General features: G+C 48.6%; 1 protein-coding gene across 2 annotated transcripts in view; it reads right to left on the bottom strand.

Annotated features, from left to right (window-relative positions):
• The window catches only part of MTMR12 (myotubularin related protein 12), a 68,667-nt gene extending 48,428 nt beyond the window's left edge, over positions 1-20,239 (bottom strand). For both annotated transcript variants that reach the window (XM_059878903.1, XM_002696402.7), the window contains exon 1: positions 20,078-20,239. In XM_059878903.1, the coding sequence (XP_059734886.1) occupies positions 20,078-20,158 (81 nt within the window). In that variant the 5' untranslated portion in view covers positions 20,159-20,239. The remainder of the gene's footprint in view (positions 1-20,077) is intronic.
• Positions 20,240-24,401: the final 4,162 nt, after the last annotated feature.

Raw genomic sequence — 24,401 nt, 5'->3', positions numbered from 1 at the left:
AGTCATGGAAAAAGAAACGGCCTTTTTCTATTAATAGGACTTGTTTTCTACAATGAGTTAGGTCTGGTTATTTGGTGTCTTTTCTTCTGCAGTAGAAAGTATTCTGAACCCACTTACAAGACCAAAAGAGTAAACTAACAGCTTCCTTAAGAGAACACCACATCCCAGGAAGAGACTGCTCAGGCACCGCGACCAAAGGAAAGTTTTCTCAACTGCTGAGTTTATTCAAAGCAGGTTAAACTGAGAATTCCCTGGTGATACAGTGGTTAAGACTTGATACTTTCACTGTCGTGGGCCTGGGTTTGATCCCTGATAAGGGAACTAAGATCACACACACATACACACACACACACACAAGCTACTGAAAGTTGGTGACAAATTGAGAATAAAAATTTATATAAGCACTTTTGTACTGGAATTTAAAGAGCCATACTGCAGGCTAATATCACTACTATCTAATATCTACATCACTAATATCTAATCTGTCTGTTTATCACTTCAAAAACAGTATAAATAAGCACCATCACCACCAACCACCCCTTCACCCCTGAAATCAAAATATACACCAGTCCTGAAAAGAGAAATTATCTAGGGGACTCCAATAAATCAGGGTGTGTAAACAGGAATGAAAAGGAAACCCTCCCCTTAGAAAAAAAGTGAAATTCTCCCTTTTCTCTGGGAAGCCACCTGTACAGGTTGGGGAGAAGGCAGGGAACACAGAATGTAGAGTTCTCACATCTTAACAGCTCTTTTGCTTACATATTTTTATAGTATTTTCTTTTTTGGACCCCATAAGAAAAACACAGAAAGAACTAACAAATACAGAGATAATATTTTAATATTTCAAAGTGTTTTCTCTTTTTTTGAGAAACAAGAGTTGTAACATCTGCTGTTGCTGATCCTGGGGGAATTAGCATAGCTAAATGGAGAAGAGGGGAAGCGGTTAACAATAAGGCACAGCCCACGTCTGGATGCGCCAAGGGTTATGGGACACAATGAAATTCCCACGTGTACATCCTCCTCCTGACCAAGCTGAGTTCTCAATGCGTAATAAGCTGCTGTCTTCATGGGCAAATTTACTGGGCAAGTGATTAAAGGCTATCCAACTTGACCTTTACAACTGGATGAGAAAATACAATCTCTTCCTTACTGACATCACAAATTACTCCATCGTGACTCAGGGGTTGCTGGTGAACTGCAGAAATCACAAGTGTCCACTCTATGAACGTCAAAGCGGCTACCCTCGAGGGCCAGCCCTTACGGAGGCTGAGAGGTGAATAACAGTAACAAACATTTCTAGAGCCTTAGGTACCAGGCACTGTTTAAAGGGCTTTATACTTATTAACTCATTTAATCCTCACAGCAAGCCTTGAGGGAGGGCTCTTATACCCACTCTTCCCTCCACTCTGCAGGTGAAGACGCTCAGCTAGCATGTGGTGCAGGTGGAAGTCAAGCCTGACAGCTGGCTCAACCTGCGTTCTTACACGAGGCCACATTACTTCTTCTGTGAAATGAAGGAAAACAGCACAGGAAGATCACTGAATGCATCTGCTAGACAAGCATCACTGAAAGAACCCACAGTGTTTGTTGTTCAGTCGTGTCTGATTCTTCGCGACCCCATGGACTGTAGCCTCTGTCCGTGGGATTTTCCAGGCAAGGATATTGGAGTGGGTAGCCATCCCCTTCTCCATGGGATCTTCTGACTCAGGGATCGAAGTTGGGTCTCCCACATGGCAGGCAGATTCTTTACCGTCTGAGCCACCTGGGAAGCCCCAGGAAAAGCCTCAAATTGTTGTGGAGAGGGAAAGAGGCTGAAAGGAAAAAAAAAAAAATACATCTACCCTAGGAGTAATGGCCGCTGTGTGGGGAAGAACTCAGGGGCTTCCTCAACACCACCCGAGAGCTCAGCTCTACGACTTACTCCACTCCATCCTCCAAGGTCGAGGTCTCTGTCACTCCAACCAACCCTCGAGAGTTCTGCGAGAACCTTGTGTGGTCCCACACTCCAGGAAAGGCCCCAAGGCAAATAACACAGTATGGTTTGGGCTACCCTGTGCTTCCCTTCAGAAGCATGTCATCTAGGAGTCCCCTTTACACCTCCTTCCCCTTCACCCTCAGTATCCAGTCTTTGACCAAATCCTTGGGTACTGCCTATTACAGACACCCAGAGCCCATGCTCCTCTCTCACCTCCACCAGGACCAGCCTAGTCCAGGCTTTCTTCGTTGCCCACGTGGAGCAGTGCAGCAGCTTTCCAACTGCTCAGCCTGCATCTGCCCCTCTGGCACCCACTGCCCGCCCTGGAGGGGCAGTGGCCCCTCAGGACACAGCCCGCTCTGGGTGACCAGTGGGAGAAGGACAACGACCTGACAAAGCCCGCCAGGTCCTGCACAGCCTGGTCCCTGCCTCCCTGTCCAGCCTGGTCCCCCTCACCCTCCTCCTCAGTCTGCATGTCGGCCACACCGGCCTTCCGTCAGCCTCTCGTACCTGCCAAGCTCCTTCCTGCCTTGAGTCCAAGCCCCTGCATGGAATGCTTCTCCTCTCTGCCCTGTGAGTTTCTGTGTACCCATCAGACCTCAGGACAAGGGTCATTTCCTCTGGGAAGCCTTCTCTGCCATCAGGTTCTTTAAGCCCTCTGTATCTTTCCCTCTTAGCACTTGTCACAATTGCAGTATCACATTTGTTTATGTAATTATTTAAGTCTATCTCCCCATCAGTTTGTAAACTCTTTGAAGGCAGGCTCTCTGTTTTTCTGTTCACCATACTGCCCCAGAGTCCAGTGTGTGTCCATGTGCATGTGCGTGCTAAGTCGCTTCAGTCGTGTCTGACTCCTTGTGACCCCATGGACTGTAGCCCACCAGGGTCCTCTGTCCATGGCATTCTCCAGGCAAGAATACTGGAGTGGGTTGCCATGCCCTCTTCCAGCAGATCTTCCTTACCCAGGGATCAAACCCATGGCTCTTATGTCTCCTGTATTGGCAGGCAGGTTTGTTACCACTAATGCTGCCTGGGAAGCCCCAGCACAGGCCTTGCAAACAGTAAGTGCTCAAAAGATTTCACTGAGTAATTTAGTTAATAATGACTTTAAGTAATGAGAGGTTTTTAAACCACTCCAGCGGGGGCCAGAGAAACATTTGGAAGATTAAGAGACAATATCTAGGCTTGGGCATTAACATGGGCGGCATCACCAAACGCTCTCATGTTACTGGAAAGAACATTCCATTGTAGACTGTCATGCATATGACATTCATCCAGAAAGACTGAAAGTCGTGGAGCCTGTCCAGTGAGAGAGGCAGGGCAGCAGCCACCATGGATGGACTTGGTGTCCTCCCAGGATCTCACAGGCAATTCAACCAGCGTCCAGGGACGGCTGCTTCTACCCTTTCCCTCTTCTTTGGAGCAGTGGGAGCTTCTTAACTGTCACCTGGTTTCAGCAAAGGGCCCTGGGCTCCCCCTTAACCCTCTGCTCCTTCTGCCCTTCAACTGTGACACTCCCTGCCCAGCTGCCTTATCAGCAAATGGCCACAGTCTTATTTCCGGAGCTGGACACGTGGGATAAAATCCCTTACTGACCCCAATTGTGTATCATGTTCAATGCATAAGAAAAGAAGGTTAGGAAAGTACAGTTCTTTTAACAATCAAGCAGAACTGGTTCTACTACTTATGCTGACAGACTTTTTTCTCTGCCACGGCCCGAAAAGGAACTCAATTGGAAAGTGATGCAAATTTTCAACAAATGGGGTGTTAAGCAAGGCCCCTGTGGTTTGTGCAGCACCTCTCTGTTCTGACAGAGCTTGCTATTACCACAAGAGAGTAGCGGAGACTGCCGCTGGCGCTGGTCACTTGAGCGTCCAAGTCCTCAAACCCGGGAGTCCTAGAGGCCTGCATTCAGTCAGCACAGCAGCTTGAAATAAATGGAGGGAGGGCAGTTATGCCAGAGGGGTGGAATCAAGGTTGGGGGTTTTTTGTTAATTACTTATTTCAATATTTACCCCAATGCTATGGCTACCTTTGTTTGTTTGTTTTAAAAGGGGATAAGGGCATAAACAGCAGGTCTTCCAGTTTCCGTACATTTTACCCCACAGATCAAAAGGAGCTACCTCCGTTCCTGCTGCGCTTGGACAATCAGCAGTTCCCAGGACTTGCTGCCCCGACACGGCCTGGGAACTCCGCCCGCGCTGGGCCAGAGGCACTCCCATTCTGCCACCTGTGCCAGACAAGATGTGAGAACTGCCACCCACTCTCCAAGCTTGCAGCCCAAAGGAGACATGCCCACTGGGACCCACCTCCCACAGCTGGCCCAGCATGGATTCCTTTTCCTTTTTTTTAATTGTGGCAACAGTCACATAATATAAAACATAATATTTTAACTATATTCAACTGCACTGTTCAGTGGCACTAAGTACATCCGCCTCGTTGTGCAACTGGTCGAGCATTTGAAAGGCGTCCACCTGATGGCTCAGACTTTCGTCTCTGAGAAGGAGTGGCACAGATCACAGGGCTGCAGTGAGCCTGCGGAGCGAAACCAGGAGTCAACACTCAAGCTGTGTGTCTGGTTCCTCAGAGCCGCAAGGTGGACCTGCCTCCAATGGATACTGACTGATTCCAACCACCAGCTTCCAGGTAGGCTAACCACCAAACACCCGGGATAAAAGATGGAGAACTGACTTCAGCATTCAAGACATTTAGACAGACACACATTAAAAAAAAAAAAACTGGAAAACTGGGGAATCAGTGCTATAAATATTCATTCATTATGCTAAGTCACTTCCGTCATGTCTGACTCTTTGTGACCCCAAGGACTGTCGCCTCCCAGGCTCCTCTGTCCATGGGGATTCTCCAGGCAAGAATACTGGAGTGGGTTGCCATGCCCTCCTCCAGGGGAATCTTCTCAATCCAGGGATGGAATCTGTGTGTCTTACATCTCCTACATGGCAGGTGGGTTCTTTACCACTTGTGCCACCTGGAAAGCCAGTAACATATTAATAACAGACACCAACAGAAGGTTCTCTTTTTACACATCATCTCACTTAATCCTCTCCACTCTTGACTGACATTACTGCTCCCATTTTAGAGAGGAGGAAATCGAGGCTGACCAAGGGTAAGTGAAGCGAGACCTGAGCCTGGGCCTGCCTGCCCAGCGCTGTGCCCTTCGCTGCAACAATCCTGGGCCTGCCCGCCAACCATATCCTCCCCAGCAACGCTGTCTCCTCCCCTGCCTTTCAGACGCTCTTTCACCGACTGCACTATCCTTTCTTAGGCACCTGCTGTACCAGCACAGCAAATGCAGGGGTGAACTCAACACACAGCCCCACCCTCCCCAGAGCACAGGGGGTGCGACCACAGTAGGGGCAACAGTGACGTGTGCAGGGCTACGCCGGGGGCGGGGGCGGGGGCGGGCAGGCCATGGCGGGGACTCGGCACGGACACCTAACCACATGCGGAGGTGAGACCAGAAAAGACCGCTACCCTCAGGAAGTGTCAATTAGGCTGAGACCTGAGAATCAGCATAAATGAGTTCCGGGCCAAACAACCGACCCGCTGTCTGGCTGCTCTTCCTCATCTCCCTCCCGGGCATCTCCTCATAGGACCTCTGCTCCTTAGGGAAACTCTCCAGCAACACATGCTGATGGCCCTCCTCCCCTCAAACGAACCTGCACTCCAGACTCCTCTTTGGGGATCCAGATCTGGACCCCCAGACAGCCTCCCAGCCACTCGTGCTGGAATGGCCCTCAGACCCTCCAAATTCCCATTTCCAAATCAGCTCACCCCTTCCCCCATCCCCCCTGCACCTGCCGTCCTCTGGACTCCAGCCCTGCATCCACCCAGCAGTCATTCTCAGCTCTCCCTTGCCTCTCGAATTCTGTCTGCTCTGCTTTCTTAACAGCTCCAGAAGCCATCCGCGCCCGTCATCGGCCCTGGCTGCAGCACTTACCCCAGCCACCATCGGGTGTATCTTGCCCACTTCTGATCACCCTCGCACTGCCTCTACCCCGCCCCCACACCCACAGGGCCCCTCATCCCCCCTCGCCAGTCCCACCCAGCCAATTCGCCATCCAACCCACTGCCATATAGTTCAAGTCCTCTGCAAACCTTTCTTATACTGCAATAGTTTCTTTCCTTGTCTGTCTCTGCAAAGAGTGATGCTAAGTGGGGGCTGGAGCTGTACTTTTCGTATTTTTAGCCTCAACAACTTATATGCTCCTAGATAGCAAAATGCCAATAAAAGTCTACTGAAAGCATGCATAACAAAATAGAAAGAGAAAAACAATTCTTGATCCTGGTAATATTCTTTAATCCTAAACACAGTTCTTGAGACAATTCTACCCAAACTGACTACCTAATACTGCGCATCACTGTTGGACACCTATAACTTACATAACGTGCGTGTGTGCTTAGTCACTCAGTCATGTCCCACTCTTTCAAGTCCATGAACTGTAGCCTGCCAGATTCCCCTGTCCATGGAATTTTCTAGGCAAGCATACTGGGGGGGGTTGCCATTTCCTTCTCCAGGATCTTCCCGACTCAGGGATCGAACCCATGTCTTCTCCACCGGCAGGAGGATTCTTCACCACTGGACCACCTGGGAGGTCCAACTTCCGTAACACTGTGCACTGACTATGCTTTGAACGAAAAATTTTTTTTATTTTAAAGCTTAAGAATAAATAAATAAGGAAGTCCTTTGCCTTCCCAGAAGCCACCCCGCTTCTCTCTAAGGAGAAGGGGCCAGTCCTCACCCGAGTCCACACAGGGGAGGTGATCGCTTTTGTGTAAATTATGTACTCCAAAAAAAATTTTGTTTTTAATCTTCGCCTTAGTACTTGTTCTTTTTGTTTGTTTTATTTTGAATGGACAGCCATCATAGACCCCTTTTTTTGTCCCTCAACTTGAGATGTATGAAGGCTTTTGGTCCCCTTGGGAGCGGGTCGAGGTGCGGAGGCAGTCAGGGCTTTCCTGTACACTGACTTGAGACCAGTTCAATAAAGTGCACACCTTAAACACACACACACACAAAAAGAATAAATAAATAAAAACTACCACCTAAGTTTGTGATCAGTGGCAAGTATTACTGACCTTTCCTCACACCTCTCCCTTAGCTGGCTTCCTGAAACACGCTCTAGTTTCATCGGTAGGGCAGGGGCATATTCAAAAACACTCTGAATCGGAAGCCTGATCACTAAGGATGGAGTTTAGAGACTGAGTGAGTCTACCTACTGTTGAGGTCTAGGAAGCTGGAGAAATCAAATTAGGATTTGTTTCCTGGAGCCGATTTCCAAGGCTGCTGGCCCCCGACTCCTGGACAGATGACTCTGCACCCTGCCGAGTCAGCCTGACCAGGTACCAGCTTTGCCGCTGACCACAGCTCGACTCTACTAACAGTACACTGCCTTGGCAGGTGGAGACAGGCAACAATTACTGTTACAATAAAGCACGACGTCAGCATCTGACGTCCAGTAAGAGGCTAACCGACGCTCTCTGTCTGGACTCAAGGTCCCAGACCACAGACATGAGGCAGTTCGAAACCTGGTTTTTAAGGACTCTGCTCTTTACACATCATGCAAATCAGTTCTCAGCCACAAGCAGTGTTCAGTTCATAGGGCGAGCAGGGAATTCTCAGGAGCATTTCAGGCTAAACATCCATTATCCACAAAAACAGACTAACTTAAACATGTAAATGTGTAATTAGCAGAGGTTTTACTATGTCCTATTTCACATGCCCTGTGTCATTTGTCTTAACAACAATCCCTCACATTTTCATCCTCACTTCACAGATAAAACCAGTGAAGCTCCAGGAGGTTAGATGATGTGCCCAGGCTCAGAGGGCTAAATAAGTGGTGAAGCCAGAACTCAAGACTTCAGACCCTAAGTTTGGTCCTTCTGATTCATAAACTGTGATTCCATAAGAGCTTATTAAGACATAACTCCCATACCATACAATTCACCCATTTAAAGTATACAAATCGAGGTATTTATCAGTCCACTCACAGAATTGTACAACTGTCACCAAAGTCAACTCTACAATATGTTCAGGTACCCAAAGGTGCCTTTACCCAAGAGCAGTCACCCCGTTCTTCCCACAGCCCTAAGCAGACAATCTTAAACTTTTCTCTTATTACACAATAGTACCATTAAGTGTCTCTTCGACTCTGACAAGTCTCCAGGGCAGGGGAAACAGGCAACGACCTCCCACGGCGCCCTTACACCACCCCCCCACCCCACCCCCGCAACAGCTGAGCCTGACTATCTCATTCATGTATCATTCTAAATCCTTTCTCTCCCATTTAGATCTCCTGCTAGTCCCCCTTATCTCAGATTTTTTTTGAAGGAAAAAAGTAACTGCTCGCCAAGATGATCCACGGTAAAGCCCTCACCTGTTTTGACAGCTCATCACCCACTGCACAGCAATGGAAGGTTTACCATGCTTCTTAGCAAGGATCACTCTTACCAGGCACTCCCCAGGCCTTTAAATAATCCAAACCCTTTATCACATTCTCCCTGGTAGGAAACTCAAGCTAGAGAGGAAATGGTGAGACCGTGGGCAGCATAAGCCTCAAAACCCACAGATCTGACCTCGCCAAAGAGCTGGCTCAATTCCAACAGACAGGGCCTGAGCTCAGGAGCTGCCTGAGGAAGCTAAGGGCGGCCCGAGACACATTGTGGGCAACAGCTGGGCTTCAGGCATCCACGCAGGTCAATAGCCTACCAACGTCAGCACCACAGTGACAGTGAAAACGAATATTTTTAGGCAAAACACCTCCTGCCAAAGCAGACTCTTGGGGCACAAAGACCCAGAGTCAAATCAGTGATCACACCGAAGTTCCTCATATAGTTCTCAACCTCAGCCCCCAAAGCTCACTCTGCAGGAGAGGTGAACACGACCTGAGTGAAGGGCCCACCAGCGACCTTCTGAGGCCCTCTCCCATGATGGCCCTGAGCCACCGCCCTATTCACCCTTCCCTGAAGCCACCGTGAGCTCCACAAGGCCACGCTGAGTGGTGGGCACTACAGCCCTGCCCTGGAGGAGCTTAAGTCCTGTTGGGGAAATGAGAGCCACAGACACACAGCACAAAGGAGTAGACAATAAACGCTCGACGGCACCATCAAAACCCGTAGCTACAGTCAGCCTGCACCACAGACACGAAGAAGGGAGGCTGCCAGTCACGAGGAAAGACTTGGGAACACACAGGGGCTGAAGGAACAGGCGCCCTCGGGGGCCTTCACACTGCACCTCTCACACCCTCTCTCAGAAGAGAGAGAGGTCTGTCTCTATTCTTGGGCTTCCTCTGTGATTTCATCTGAAACAGCAGTTCTCAAGAGGGGCTGAAGGAAGAGATGCCAGTGAACTGAAAAAAACTACAGGTTCCTACTGCAGGTCTCCCTCCCACTCCCCACCCCCCCCCCATCATTCACATACACCCTTCCCCCTGCCCCCGGGGGTCATATCTGAATCTCTAAAGCAGGACTGGGGACACTGGGTTTTGAAAAAGTTGTTCAAGAATCATGCTGGGTTTTTTTGTTGTTTTTTTTTTTTAAAAAAAAGCTCCTTGAACAAAATATGTTTAAAAACACTTGCCTAATCCAGGAAATGAGACCCAAAGAGGTGAAGGGGCTTCCTCGAGGACACTCAGATAAGAAATGGCCACAGCCCAAGGTTCCTGAATCCAAGCTATTGCTCTATCAACAAACCAGAAGCAGGCAGAATCTGGGTGAGCCTGGGAAAGGTGCTAAGGTTCGGACCAGTGGAAAGGGCAGGGGGCATGAAAGACCCTTAAATAGGAAAATGACACGTCAAGGCGGTGTCTAAAAGGAGCCTGGCCATGATGTGAGGGTTGTCTGGGGGAGGGGGGTTCCAAAGGGAGAGGTGGCAGGTGGGAAAACCTGTGTAAGGTAAGCAGCTGTGATTGGTGGTCCCGGGCATCAGATGAGGTGCTTGGTCTGGACCACACAGGACTGAGGAAACGAGAGGTGCTGGCAGCAGCTGGGAAGGAGGGAAGCGGAGCTGAACTGGAGGCAAAGTCCCAGGACCTAACATGTTGCCCAAACCCCAGGTATCCCTGGAAGCCCTGAGATAAGGGAAGTTACTGATATAGGAGGGCAGAGAGGGCATCCATGAAACAGCTCACTGAGAAAGAAAACCGTGCTGGAAGGGAGATGGGAAGGACGCACACCGTGGGTATGGCAGGATCCCACAGGAGGGACGGCGCCCCCAGCTCCAGACTCACGCCTCTGCGAGGGAGCGCAAAGAATGATGCTCAAAAGGAACGCAAGCTGTTATCGGGACCTGCTCTAGTGGCCAAAGACAAGGACACGAGAACGAAGACACACAGCTGCGACTTCTGGGGTGAAGACTTAACAGCAAGTACGGCAGTTAACATTTCCTAAGCATTTACTCGGAGAAGGAAATGGCAACCCACTCCAGTGTTCTTGCCTGGAGAATCCCAGGGACGGCAGAGCCTGGTGGGCTGCCGTCTATGGGGTTGCACAGAGTCGGACACGACTGAAGCAATGCAGATGCAGCAGCAGCAAGCATTTACTACAAGCCAAGTTGTACTGCGTTAGCAATTCTCCACGGAGGGCCTCACTTGAGACTAACGACACTAAGTATGGGCTGGACACTAAGTACTAGGACCCTTATTCCCATCATACAGACTAAGAAACTGAGGCTTAGAGAACTTACATACCCAGCCTAAATCCATACAGTGAGTAGCAAAACTCTAATTCCAAAGCCATGCCCCTAACCCCTCATGACACCGAGAGTGAGGAGGGCAGTGCTGGAATGTACACCAGCGCTAGGAGAAAGAGGTCAGGGGGCGGTCACGGGACCACCAAAGTCTTACCATTTAAGCTAACTGATGGGACCAGCAGCAGCTGCGGAAACACATGGCACTGCCTTCTGTGTGTCCCCTCCTTGTCCCCCTCCAGGGCTGTGCTGGGCTGTGCTTAGTCACTCAGTTGTGTCTGACTCTTTGTGACCCCATGAACTGAGCTCATCAGGCTCCTGTGTCCATGGGGATTCTCCAGGCAAGAATACTGGAGTGGGTTGTCATGCCCTCCTCCAGGGGATCTTCCCAACCCAGAGATCGAACCCAGGTCTTACACACTGCAGGCAGATTCTTTACTGTCTGAACCAGGGAAGCCCAGGAATACTGAAGTGGGTAGCCTATCCCTTCTCCAGGGGATCTTCCCTAGCCAGGAATTGAACCGGGGTTTCCTGCATTGCAGGCAGATTCTTTACCACCTGAGCTACCAGGGAAGCACCTCAGGGCTGCTATGTATAGATGTCAGGTCAGCAGAGGAGCTGGCAAGGAGCTGAAAGCCTTGGGGCAGTAGCTCTTCCATGATCTTGGAGCAAGAGGAACTGGGGCAAATGAGAAGCTGCCTACAGGCTCACCAAAAGCCAGGCTGACCCGTACAGCAGCATCCACAGAAAACGAACAAACTGCAGGTCCCAGAGGTACCCCCGGATTCTACTCTTTAAGACCTGCCGCATTCACATGCCCGCATGCACCTTACATAAGAGATGATGACAGACGGTCCAACCACCTGGTCCCCACGCACCTGTGAGTCTTCCAACTTATCCCTCTTGCCTGCAGCCTCCTTCTCCCCACACCGGAACCCATATCAACACTGCCCCTTCCAAGTCCCACGCAGCCTCCCAATGAGGCCAGATGCTGCCGTGGGGCCGCAGCAGGCCCTCCTCCGTGCCTGGGAGTGTCATGCGCTCCTCCCTTGTCAACAGGCAGCACCTACCTCCGTGCATTGCAGCCATCTGTCGACGTGCCATCTCGCCGGCAGAATGTGGGCCTCCTGAGTGCACAGACTGCTTTTTTCTCTCATTCCTAATTCTAACACAGTGCTTAGCAAATGGTAGCAACACTCAATAATTCTCCCAACTCAAGTTATTGTTTGGGCGTACATAGTGCTTCTGCTCATGCTTAAAATAAGCCTGCCAGGAAGATGGGCACCCAACGTTAGATGAAGATCAAAGGGAGGCTCAGAGAGGGGAAGTCACACCAGGAAGCAGATCTCAAGGGATTCAAGCAAAACAGGGATACAATCTTATGTATGGAGAAAGAGGAAGGAAGAGTGAGATTTTTCATCCAAAAAACTGGGACCATTCCCATCACAGGCATTCTCAGGAATCTTAAAAAAAAAAAAAAAAAAACCCTCTCAGCAAAAACAAGAACAAACAAACAAACAAAAAAAAAAAATCCAGCAGTTCAGGATCACTGCCTGAGACAGGGCTGACAATCTGTTACCAGGGAAAAGGCAGACTTCAAAATATGTCACCTCTGTAGCCAGTGCTTTCACGCACAAGCCCTGCTTTTCTCCTGGCTGAAGCCACCCTCTCCCCACAAAGCAAACAAGTGAGGGCTTAGACTCCTCTGAAAGGCCGCCCACCAGCTAGGTGTACAAGGACTGAAGCATTTAAAGTCAAAACAGCACATGATCTGGCTACTGCCTTTGGAGCACGTAAAGAGAATTATTACTCCCAGAGGTGATTTGATTTTCCTTACTCATATCTTCGGTAAATCATTGACCAGATGTGATAAATGCATAAAATGTGGCCTATGATGGAGAGACTCAGAAATGAGGAGAGAGGAAAAAAATAAGTCTACAGAATTAATCCAGCAAAATGTCAAAGGCCAAATGTTAACAATGAAAAAAAGCCGACCACTCAGTGTTCTCATTAGGTTGGAATTTTAAATATAATCAAAGCATTCTCAAAAGTAAAAAGGAAATAAGAAAAGAGGAAAAGAAACTTTCCGAGATAGTGAAAAACACTCTAAGAAAGAGTTACCACACAGAGAACTTTCCGGGCAGGGTGCCATGGCGACAACTGCAACAACTGAAACACTCCACTGTCATTAACACCTTAGCTTAGGGAAAGATTTCTGAATTCTAAGACTGATGACTGAGTACTTTCTGGAACCCTCCAGGGGGCTCCTGTATAACAGTAACAGTGAAAGCCCACATCTCCTGAAGGTTACCCAGCTAGTGGCCACGTTCTCTGCTAAGCAGCACCCGCTGTGCACAATCACAGTTCAGATTCATAAATGTTCACATACACCTATCAGATAAGACAGATGTCATTATTTCCACTTTTCCAGTAAAAATACAACTGAGGCTTGGAAGGACTGGCCTCATGCATAGGTATCAAGACGGAGGAATGACAAGTGGTTGCTTTCCCTGGAGAGTGACGCCCAGGTACGCAGAGGGGACTAGGGGAACGGGGAGGCCCCTGTGCCCCTTCAGCTCTTGGAAAGGTTTGCTCACTCCTGGGGTCCCTCTCCACGTCTACCTCCTCTCTTCTTCCCTCCGAAGCAGCAGCAGACTAGAGGTTGGCAGAATTATTCCAATTCAATCCTACCTCCCAATCTACCTCAAGAGGCTGATTCTAAGTGATTCATTGAACTACAAACCCTCTGTTCTCCTTGGGGTCTCCAAAACAGCACATCAGAAGTCACTAGTGTGGACTTCCCTGGTGGTCCAGTAGTTAAGAATCCACCTGCCAGTGCAGGGGACACGGGTTCGATCCCTGGTCTGGGCAGACCCCACATGCTGCAGGGAGACTAAGCCGTGCACCACAAATGCTGAGCCCACACACCACAACTACCGGAGCCCAGGTGCCCCAGAGCCTGTGCTCCACCACAAGAGCAGCCACTGCAGTGAGAAGCCCTTGGACCACAACTGGAGAGTAGCCCCCACTCGCCGCAACTAGAGAAAAGTCCACACGCAGCAATGAAGACCCAGTGCTGCCAAAAGCAAGCAAATAAATAAATACTTAAAAAAAAAAAAGACGTCACATGAAAAACTGAGGCTGGCTCCCTGCTGGAAAAACAGCTCTTAAGTTTCTGCTCTGCTGACAGGAATCAGTGGTACCACCTTCAAACACGATTACCAGAGGGCAGGCTATACATTTTTAGACATATTGTGTTTGCAACAGCGTAAGACACAGACCAAGCCTGGACATACTACAAGAAAAAATGGAAATAGTCACTTTGGTTATTAGGGTAGCATAATTAAGGGTAGCTTCATTTTCCTGGGTAGCTTCATTTTCCTAACTTCCAAAGTCGGCAATATTGTCTTTATCATTAAAATAAGGTATACAACTTTCATAGCGATTAAAAATTTTTCTGACCCTCTAAAAACTGAGTTCTCTCTGATGCATACTGCGATACAGGACGGTTTCCTGTGGAAGTAGTCAAAGGACAGCAAACATGCTGCTGAGCATGTGCAGAGAAGGATCCAGAACATCTAAGTTTCTAAGCATGGGTGTCCCACAGCCTGAGACTCTAACAGCACGGCTGATTTTAACATCAGAGACAGAAGCAGGGTGCAGAAGAGTGGTGGCTGCATGGGGGCCGTCACAGTGGCCACTGTGTTGCTGGCTGCAGGCAGGACTGCCTGATATCAGCCTCCTGACATCTTCTGGTGCTCTGTCTGCAGAAGCTGTGTGGTGCTGGAAGGGACCCAGGGAGATGCCGCAGGAAGCACATGCAGTAGAGAAAAAGCGGAAGCTCTGGACAGATCATCAGGCTAAAGCCACAGCTAGGAAAGTGGTCGTTTCAGGAAGAACTCTTCATGTCCTTTAACAGCCTGTGAAGTCACTACTGATGATCTCGAAGCTCAAGGAGAAAATTCTGCCCTTAGAAAAAGTAGTTGGGAATGGAGTTCTTCTCCACAGGATCTTAAACTAACGGATCTAGATTTTGCTTTCAGAGGTATTACTTTCTTGCTACAACTGAGGAAGGAGGTCTGTTTTAGGATAAGCCAATCTCTTCTTGTCATCGACCCATCAAAGTCATCAAAGTTGGTATTAACAGTCCAATACCATCGTGTTCCACCAAAAATAATCTCAATCATTTCATCTGTTCTGGACCCCCAACATCTAGAACAGTGCCAATCACCACTCGGTGCTGAGTAAGTACCTGTTGAACAAATTAAATCATATCTCCAATGAGCCCCATATCTGCTCATGATCCCCTGGTGGACAAACTAACAAAAGCCAAGAAAGAAACTGCTGCCAGAGAACAGGAAAAGGCATTCTCGTGTGCAAACACCAGGCATGCCTACAAGTATGCTTCACTAACAATATCCCCAGCATTCACAAACAGAGGGATAAGAGAATGGCCCTGGAGTCCGACCACCCTAGTTTAAATCCTGGCACCAACCCTTGCCAGCTGTGACCCTGAGCAAGGTATTCTCTGGGTCTCACTTTGCACGTCTGGACACAAAAAAGAGAGGTCACGGTAGTACTCACTGCGTAAAACAGATGAGGATGAAATGAGATAAGGAGTTTCTGGGACACAGAAGTGCCTAATCAATACCAGTAGAAATTTTTTTAAAATTTTAACATATTCCCACAGTCCTAGCTCTGGGAAGCATACAGGATCACAGGTTCACTTCCCCCCACCAAAAGAAACAGCCCTAAGTGAGGAAGAGGCAATCAGATGCATTCTTCTCCCTGGGGGAATCAATGAAAAGCATCGGCTCTTAAATCTGGATCTTTTGGACTTTTCTCAGTCTTCACATCTCTTGTCTGTTCTCCTCAAATCTATATAAAACCTTTCCTGAACTCCTGTGGGTCTGGCTTAGTCACAGGCACTACTGGCCTCAGGAGACAGCTCTTAACCCTGCTCTACAAAAGCACTGTACCCGTGGGCAGGACAAGTAACCCTAAGGGCCTCATTTCCACATCAGCAGAACAGACCAAGAGTTCACGGGTAGACTCGGTCATCTCTATGTTTTCTTCCAACTCTAAAAATTCACAACTAAGTAACTAATAACTATTACCAATACATTCAAGTCAAACACTGACCTAAACTCAACTAGAAAGTACATCTTAACCATATTTGGCATACCACACGAACATGGGCACAAGTAGGGCAGACTCTCAAAGCTGAACTCTTCCTGGTCTTAGTTTCAGAAGGCAACACACAGCACCCCGAGGCATTTACTCAGCTCTCTCAGCACGAGAGACCCCGTTCTTATTAAATCAGAACTTTCTTCTAGGACCACCATTTAATGGGGTTTCCCTGGTAGCTGAGCAGAAGAATCTGCCTGCCGTGTGGGAGACCCGGGTTCGATCCCTGGGTCGGAAGATCCCCTGGAGAAGGGATGGCTACCCACTCCAATATTCTTGCCTGGAGAATTCATGGACTGAGGAGCCTGGCGGGCTACAGTCCACGAGGTCGCACAGTTGGACATGACCGAGCAACTGAGCGTGCACACACAGTGGTGCTTTATTTATTAATACAAGCTGCCAGGTACAGACAGTAAGCATTTCTAACCGCTGCTGCTAGGTCGCTTCAGTCGTGTCCGACTGTGCGACCCCATAGACGGCAGCCCACCAGGCTCCACCGTCCCTGGGATTCTCCAGGCAAGAGTACTGGAGTGGGTTGCCGTGGCCTTCTAAACTAAGAACTACCAAAGCAGAGCTTACAATTTCAAGGTAACTGAGCAGAGAACTGCCAGTCTTAAGGAAATCAGTTGTCCTTCGGTACCAGAGAAGGTAACTGACCAGAAAACCATTTTAAAACCATACTACCTTCCTGGCCTCTTTGTGCTACCTACCATCTCCCATCACACTGTCCGTCTCTGTTGAGGAAAAGGGGTCTAATTTAAAAAGAAGTTACAGTTGACAACTGACATGGAAAGACATTTACAATATACATTTCTGGTGAAATGGGCAGATTATAAAATAATGTGATCAGCAATATTAATCCCATTTTGGTAAAAAAAAAAAAAATATATATATATATATATATGCCCTACACACACACCTGACAGGATACACTGCAAGTCACTAATAAGCTTGCAATTTTTCCATTTAAAAAATGTTTGCTTATCTACATTGTCTTATTTTTCCACAATGAACACTAATGGTTTCTGAAATCACCATAATTCAAACAGGTGTTTTCTGTATAAGAACAGAAGAGCTGGCACCCAAACTATAAGCTACCACCTTGCTGAAGCAGAGCTCAGCATCCAGGGTTCCACTGCACAGAGGCACCTTGTGCCTGGGCCTATGCTGGGGTGAAGGTGCTGGCATTTTCAGGTACAGCCTTTGGGTACCACCAAGACCAGCCCAGCTCTCTCCCTCCTGTTCACCTCAGCTTCCAAAACCATCGACTTCCTATTTACCAAATTTATTGATGTGCCACCCTTTGGGCAGAGATTACAAAACGCGACCAAAGTTCCTAAATTACAGCTCAAGATTTTAACTTGCTTGTTCACTGATTTAGGAGAATCAGTGACAGAAGAGCCAAGTTACTGTGGCAGAGATCCAGTGTTAACGGAGGAAGTAAACTCCTGTCCCTCATTTTAGGCCATCCAATGCCAACCCTTTCGGATCACAAGAGAAAAAAAAAAAGTCCTTATGTGTAAAAGCATCATCTGCAAATACTTTTACCCAGTTAAGCCTTCTGCTTTTGATAGAAAGTGCTAACTCTTGATAGCCTCTTTGGCATACAGAACACAGATCCTGTTAAATCTTACAAGATCTGATCAGTCAAGAACAAGTTCATCACTGGGCACAGGGGCCATAAGGCACCTTACATCCTGAAGGTTGTCCTGGTGGCTTAGTGATCTACCAGCAAAAAGAGCTGTGAGAAATTGCGACCTCCCAGCTAACAAAAGCAAACTGCGTACAAAGAAGTGATGCGAGAGCACACATGAAAAGCACTAAAGATGAACTCGATATGAGGGAAAGGAATAGGAACAGCAGAATGACAGTCTTCAGAAGAACTTCTATTAAGTGAACCAACAGAAGTTTATCAGATCCAGGGCTCTCAGAGACACATAGCGACACCTCAAAACTGCTCACATGTATTTCCCATAATGTAATGGCTAGCAAAAGCTAGATTATACTTAATGACAAATTGCTTCCTCACTCTTTCATTCCCTTATCTTCTAAAACTCATCAACAATTTAGGTCACAGCCTTATACTCTGTCACAAAATATTTTTAGAGACAGATTTCAAGAAAGAAGCACAGTGTCTACATAGCATTATTTTACTGTGAGGAAAGAGAACTGCCAACTATAAGGATCTGAAAAATGTGACCACTTCAGGCTTATTTTGGGGTTGACCCACTCCCCTTCCCTAATATCCCTCAAAGGAAATATATCAGGAGCTGTGGGCAAAGAGGGAAAATATGCCTAATTACAACATGTGTGCTTGGTGGATAAAAAATTGGAACATTCTTGAACTCTGGCCACATTTCAGAAGACTTTCCACTCGCATTCGAATCTCACTAAAGAGGAAAGGTTAAAAGATCAGTTTCATTTCAACCCAGGCTCAATCAAAAAGACACAAAGAGAAATTGACCACATTACTTACCCTCGATACTATAAGGGGAGCCTGCTGAATATTCAAGATGACCCTGACTCCTTATCAAGCATTTACAGAGGAAGTGGTTTTTATTTTAAAATTAGGACTAAAAATAAGAAGAGTCCTCTGCACTGGAAAAAAAGACACACATTTGAATTTAAAGATACACATGCAAAGGCTTCAGGCCACTGGTGGTTTTATAGAAGCACTCCCTGATGAAGACCTCTCCTCACAGCCCACCTGCCTCTGCTTTACAGAGGTGGGAAGACAGCACAGGAATTTGCCAATGCTTCCGCATCCGTTGCTGATTAATGTGCTAAGAGAGGAGCAGGGAAAAAAAAAAACCCTTCAGAAATCAAAAATGAAAATGCACCTAATCAGGCATTTGGATCAGGAGCTCAGCGGGGCCTACAAGCTGCAGCCTAACTTCCTCTCCCGGGACTCGGGCATCCCCCTCCCTCACTGGATTCTGCAAGGCTGGTTTCCTTGATGGCCCTCCAACATTCCAGACTCTATCCTCAGATCCCAAACATCCTTCAAGTCTTTGCTCAAATGCCCCATGTGCAAGGAGGAAAAGGGGGTATTTTCTCTTCCCACCATACTTTTCAACTTCTAATATACCATATAATTGAAAAAAAAAAAAAAAAGCGTTAGTCACTCAGTCATGTTCAATTCTTTGCGACCCTAAGTACTGTAGCCCTCCAGGCTCCTCTGTCCATCAAGATTCTCCAGGCAAGAATACTGGAGTGGGTTGCCATGCCTTCCTCCAGGGCATCTTCCTAACCCAGGAATCATACCCATGTCTCCTGTGTCTCCTGCATTGGCAGGCAGGTTCTTTGCCCCATGGGCCATCAGTCAATCCCTACTCTTATACCACTTGCAACTTCTAATATACCATATAATTACTTATATCTATTTTACCGACTGTTTACTCCTCTCTCCCTCAGATAAGCTCCCAGAGAACAGGGATATTTATTCTGTTGACTGATGTATACCCCAAGCAGTTTAGAACAGTGTTTGGCCCTGAGTAGGAGCTCAAAAAATATCTTCTGAATGAATGAATGAACTTGACAGTAAAACTCCAGGAGGAAAGCAGGAGGTGGAAAGGCTTATGGTGAGGGAGTGAAATGAAAGGGGGAAGAAGCGACAGAGGGGAATTTACAAGGAAGAGATAGATAACTGATTGAGGCTGGGACCGACCCCACTTTCTCCCAGTAGAGCTGATGGGAAGCGGGAAGCAGGGCACGGGATCCCGCCAGCGGCATCATATAGCACTCTTAGGAGCAAGCAGCTGAGATAAGCAAGCTCTACACACTCACTGAGAAATTCCGAGAGCAGGGCAGACCCACCCGCCGGGATTGCAAGTTCTACGCAGGTCCTCGGAGTTGGGGCGGGGGGTGGTCAGTACCCCCAGCCCTTCCCCTCCGGTGGTGCCCCAAACCCCAGCTCCCCTCAACTGTAGCCAGGAGCCAGCCGGGCCGCAGGACCTTCCCGGCCAGGGCCCCTTCACCTGGTATCCCGGTGAGGTGGGCCCTGCACTCGAGCACCTGCCCGCCCGCGTCGGGGAATCCCACCCGGGCCCGCCGGGAGTCCCATCGCTCCCCTGGGCCCTCATCCCGCTCAGCTCCCCTCCGGTACACGGACAGGAAACGCTCGCGGCCCTCCGGAGGCAGGGAAGGGGCTCCCGGCGCCCCCCGCCCCGGCCACTCCAGCACGACGCCCCGCCCGCGCGACGCCCCCTCACCTCGGGGCGCACGTAAGACACGAAGGAGGGCTTGGGCGCCTTGGTGCCGCCGCCACCGCCGACTACCCCTTTCCCCAGCATACCGCCACCCTGGGTAGCAGCAACGCGCGGGAGCAGAGGCGGCCGCTCGCAGCGGCCACCAGCACTGGCGGCCGGGGCTCCGCCCATCCCCAGGGCCGCCGCGGCCGCGGCACCGCCCGCATCCGGCCCCGCCGCCTACACCGCTCGCCCCGCCCAGGCCCGCCCGTGCCCCACCTCCTCCGCAGTTGGGCCTAAGCCGTAGGGAACCCGCCGCCGGAGGCCACGCCCCCTCCGTTCGCGACAGGAGGATCTGATTGGCGGATAGTCGCCTTCAGATAGGCTCCATTCCACCCTTTTGCGGCCAAGCCCGCCCCTCTGCCGTTCTCTGATTGGCCAAAATGCTCTGCCGGCCGCGCCCACGCCAAGCCCCTCCTTGAATGAACCTGGAGGGATGTTTTCTCTGACCAATCCAGAGCGTTCTCTCCAGATTCCCCGGCGATTGGATAGCAAGAATGTCGCCGTCGCCCAGTGATCCAGCAGTCACTAAGTTGTGAGCGTTGGTTCACTGCAGTTCTCTTTCCTCGCCCTTTTGGAACAAAACTTCCGAAAGAGTAGTGTATGGAACCTCACCGAATGAGTGATGTTCAGGCTTACTATTTTGAAAAGTGAAAGTAGCTCAGTTGTGACCGACTCTTTGCGACCCCATGGACTATACAGTCCATGGAATTCTCCAGGCCAGAAGACTGGAGTGGGTAGCCTTTTTGTCTTCTCCAGGGGATCTTCCCAACACAGGGATTGAACCCAGGTCTCCCGCATTGCAGGCGGATTCTTCATCAGCTGAGCCACAAGGGGAAGCCTTACTATTTTAAGTGCAGACAAAAATGAAACAAATCAAGTGCTAGGCACTTAGGAATAGGTTTGGATGTTTGATCATGAAAGGCCTTGTAGACCTCTTTTTTCCTAGCTTTTTTTTTTTTTAATCTGTAGTTCTAACAATATAAAAGCCCTTAAGAGATTTCTTTTATTCACCCTCCCGAGTTACCAGTGTGTTAGTCACTTAGTCGTGTCTGACTCTTTGTGACGCGACTGTCACAATGAGGAGTCTGCCAGGCTCCTCTGTCCATGGGCTTCTCCAGGCAAGAATACTGGATTGGATTGCCATTTTCTTCTCCAGGGGATCTTCCTAACCCAGGGATTGAACCTGGATCTCCTGCACTAAAGGCGGATTCTTTACCATCTGAGCTATAGGGAAGTCCTAAGTTAGCAATAAACCCCTCACTGTTAGTGTAGATTGCAAAGAAAATTCATTTAAATTAGACATTTGGCTCCAAGCATTGTATTAGACACAGGTGAATAAAACAGGACCCAACTCTCAAAAAATTCAGTCTACTGAAAAAAACTAATACTAAATATTTGCAGTTACCTTTGTTGGTGTCAGACACTGGTAAGCAGTAATCTCATCAATAGTTAATGCTGTTTACCCTCTTTATATCCATGACTGCCCCACCACCAGCATCAAAGCCACTCCAAGTAAACATAAAATCTAAGCGAAAACAAATGTACTTACTTTTGTAATCATAGTGTTGTAGCCACGCGTTCTGGGACACAAACTCACTCAGAAGGACAATGCAGATAGATAGTGGAGTGCAGTTTATTACACCAGCAGGCCCAAAGCAGAGTCTCCTCTTAGCCAAGGACCCCGACCAGTTTTTGTGAAAACCTTATATTCCCTCAGTGTACCTGCTCAAACCCACCTCCCCAAATTCCTTGAAACTAGTCTGGACAAGGTAAAAGAGATACGATCAAAGTTAACCCATGATTCTTCTGTCATAAGCCTAGATAAACAGTGGACATTTATCAATAGGCCTGTGGTCATATCCCGATAAACATAATGGAATTTATGTGTTCTGTTACAGAGATAATTAGCATATTCTTTTAGGCCACAGAGAGTCCAAGTACAAGTCCTGAGGCTCTTTTATCCTGGGGGTCTGGTTTTCCATTGGTATTCAGAGTCCACTGGGAGGGTGATCCTGCGTGTAGCCTAATGTTGGCAGCCTGGCCTAGGATGGAGTCCAGCTCTGTTTCCTCCTTCACTAGGTTAGGACAAGTCCTGTGGCCTCATTTCCACCAGACTGCCATCCTTCAGTCTATCCAGTACAGCAGTGCTGGAGCCACCAGCATTGCATTGTCCCAGTTCTCAAGCGGAAGAGCAGATGCAAGGAATTAGCCCCAGTCTCACAAAAAGTTATTGACAGAGCTGGGATTCCAACTCAGGTGTGTCTGATTTCAAAGCCCAAGTTCTAAACATTATAATTACACAAATTAGGAAGGAGCACCATAAAGTGAAAATGTTAGTCGCTCAGTCGTGTCCCACTGTTTTCGACCCCGTGGACTGTAGCCTGCCAGGCTCCTCAGTCCACAGGGATTCTCCGGGCACGAATACAGAGTGGGTTGCCATTTCCTTCTCCAAGGGATCTTCCCGACCGAAGGATTGAACCCAGGTCTCCTGCACTGCAGGCAAATTCCTTTCTGTCTGAGTCATCAGGGAAGCCCTGGCACAATAAAAGAGTGGTCAGTTCTATTTGAGAAGGTCAAGTCAGGCTTCATAAAGCAAGACACTCCTTAGGGAGGTGTTGGGAATGAAGTTATCTGTGGGGACTAACAGCATCACTTTATACTTCACAACAGTTTTTACTTTTCAAGGTGAACCAAAAGGGTAGATTTTTAGTAGTCTGAACAAATTTTTAATTTCTGACTTTTTCAAAGGACTTTGAATTTTCCAGGGCTTTCCCAGTGGCTCAGATGGTAAAGAATCTGCCTGCAATATGGGAGACCTGGGTTTGATCCCTGGGTTGGGAAGATCCCCTGGAGAAGGAAATGGCAACCCATTCCAGTATTCTTGCTGGAGAATTCCATGGACAGAGGAGCCTGGCAAGCTATAGTCTATGGGGTCGCAAAGATTTTTACAGTCTGAACAAATTTTTACTTTCTGACTTTATCAAAGGACTTAGAATTTTCCTTGATATTCTACCATAGTCAGGATATTAGCATGGGTGCCCGTGGCCAGGGCTTGCTTCTTGCAACTAGCACAGTCACCCAGGGTAGGCACTTAGAAGGTCTTGGGACTTAATGCTCTGTGATTGTGGCCTTCAAATTCTGAATCATTTTATCTTTAAATTTGTGTCTGCTGGGACAATGGAGCAAGCCCAGGGGTCTTAGAACCTCAGCTCCTGCACAGTCCTCTCTGGTGTCCACTGCTAAGCTGCTGCTAAGTGGCTTCAGTCATGTCCGACTCTGTGCGACCCCATAGACGGCAGCCCACCAGGCCCCGCTGTCCCTGGGATTCTCCAGGCAAGAACACCTGAGTGGGTTGCCATTTCCTCCTCCAATGCATGAAAGTGAAAAGTGAAAGTGAAGTCGCTCAGTCGTGTCTGACTCTTAGTGACCCCGTGGACTGCAGCCTACCAGGCTCCTCCATCCATGGGATTTTCCAGGCAAGAGTACTGGAGTGGGGTGCCATTGCCTTCTCCTGGTGTCCACTATGCCCTGGCATCCTGCCCTCCTCCGCACCCTAAGACCTGCTGGGGACCTCTGTCAGGGCAACAACCGGACCTCATTAGAGGGGGCCTGGTGAGCAGGAAGTCTTGTGTTCAGCCGTGGCCATCCACCCCTCTCCCCATGGGTGCCTGAACATTGACAAGGAGATGATCAGGGTCAGGTACAGTTCCCCCAACACCTTCCTGTGTCTCTGGGGGGTGGGTGGTAAGTTGCCACCCCTGCCCTAGGCTGGCAGTTCCATGGCAACTGGCTGGCAGCTACTGCACATGGCCAGGCACAGAGGCTCCAGTCCCATGGAAGGCAGGTCCCCACCCATGTGGGAAAGGAAATTGACTTCCCTGTCTTAGGCCAGGACCCCACATCTTCATTTTGCACTGGCCCTGACTATGCCCTTTATTATCTGTGTCCTCGGGCAAGTTACTTCATCTCTCTGGGCCTCTGTTTCTACCCAGGATAAGAGTAATAACAATAATTATGTCAAAGTGGTTGAGGACTCTTATGAAGATTAAAAGAGGTAATCCAGGTGATCCCTGATAGGCAGCTAGAATTGCACAGGTGCTGGCTGACCTTGGTACAATTTTACCAAGCAGGACATAATTGACATCTTTTCCAGGACTGTAGACAGAGAAGCAAAGTGACTTCTCCCAGTGCTGAGCTGTGGCACCCTTGTTAAACAAAGATTTTTGTTTGTTTGTTTCCTTATTTTTGTTTTTAACTTCTGGCCCAATCCTTGAACTAAAAATAA

The sequence above is a fragment of the Bos taurus genome, chromosome 20 (assembly GCF_002263795.3).
Source record: "Bos taurus isolate L1 Dominette 01449 registration number 42190680 breed Hereford chromosome 20, ARS-UCD2.0, whole genome shotgun sequence".
Lineage (NCBI taxonomy): Eukaryota > Metazoa > Chordata > Mammalia > Artiodactyla > Bovidae > Bos > Bos taurus.
The sequence above is the reverse complement of the archived record's forward strand: the minus strand, read 5'-3'. Positions and strand labels throughout refer to the sequence as shown.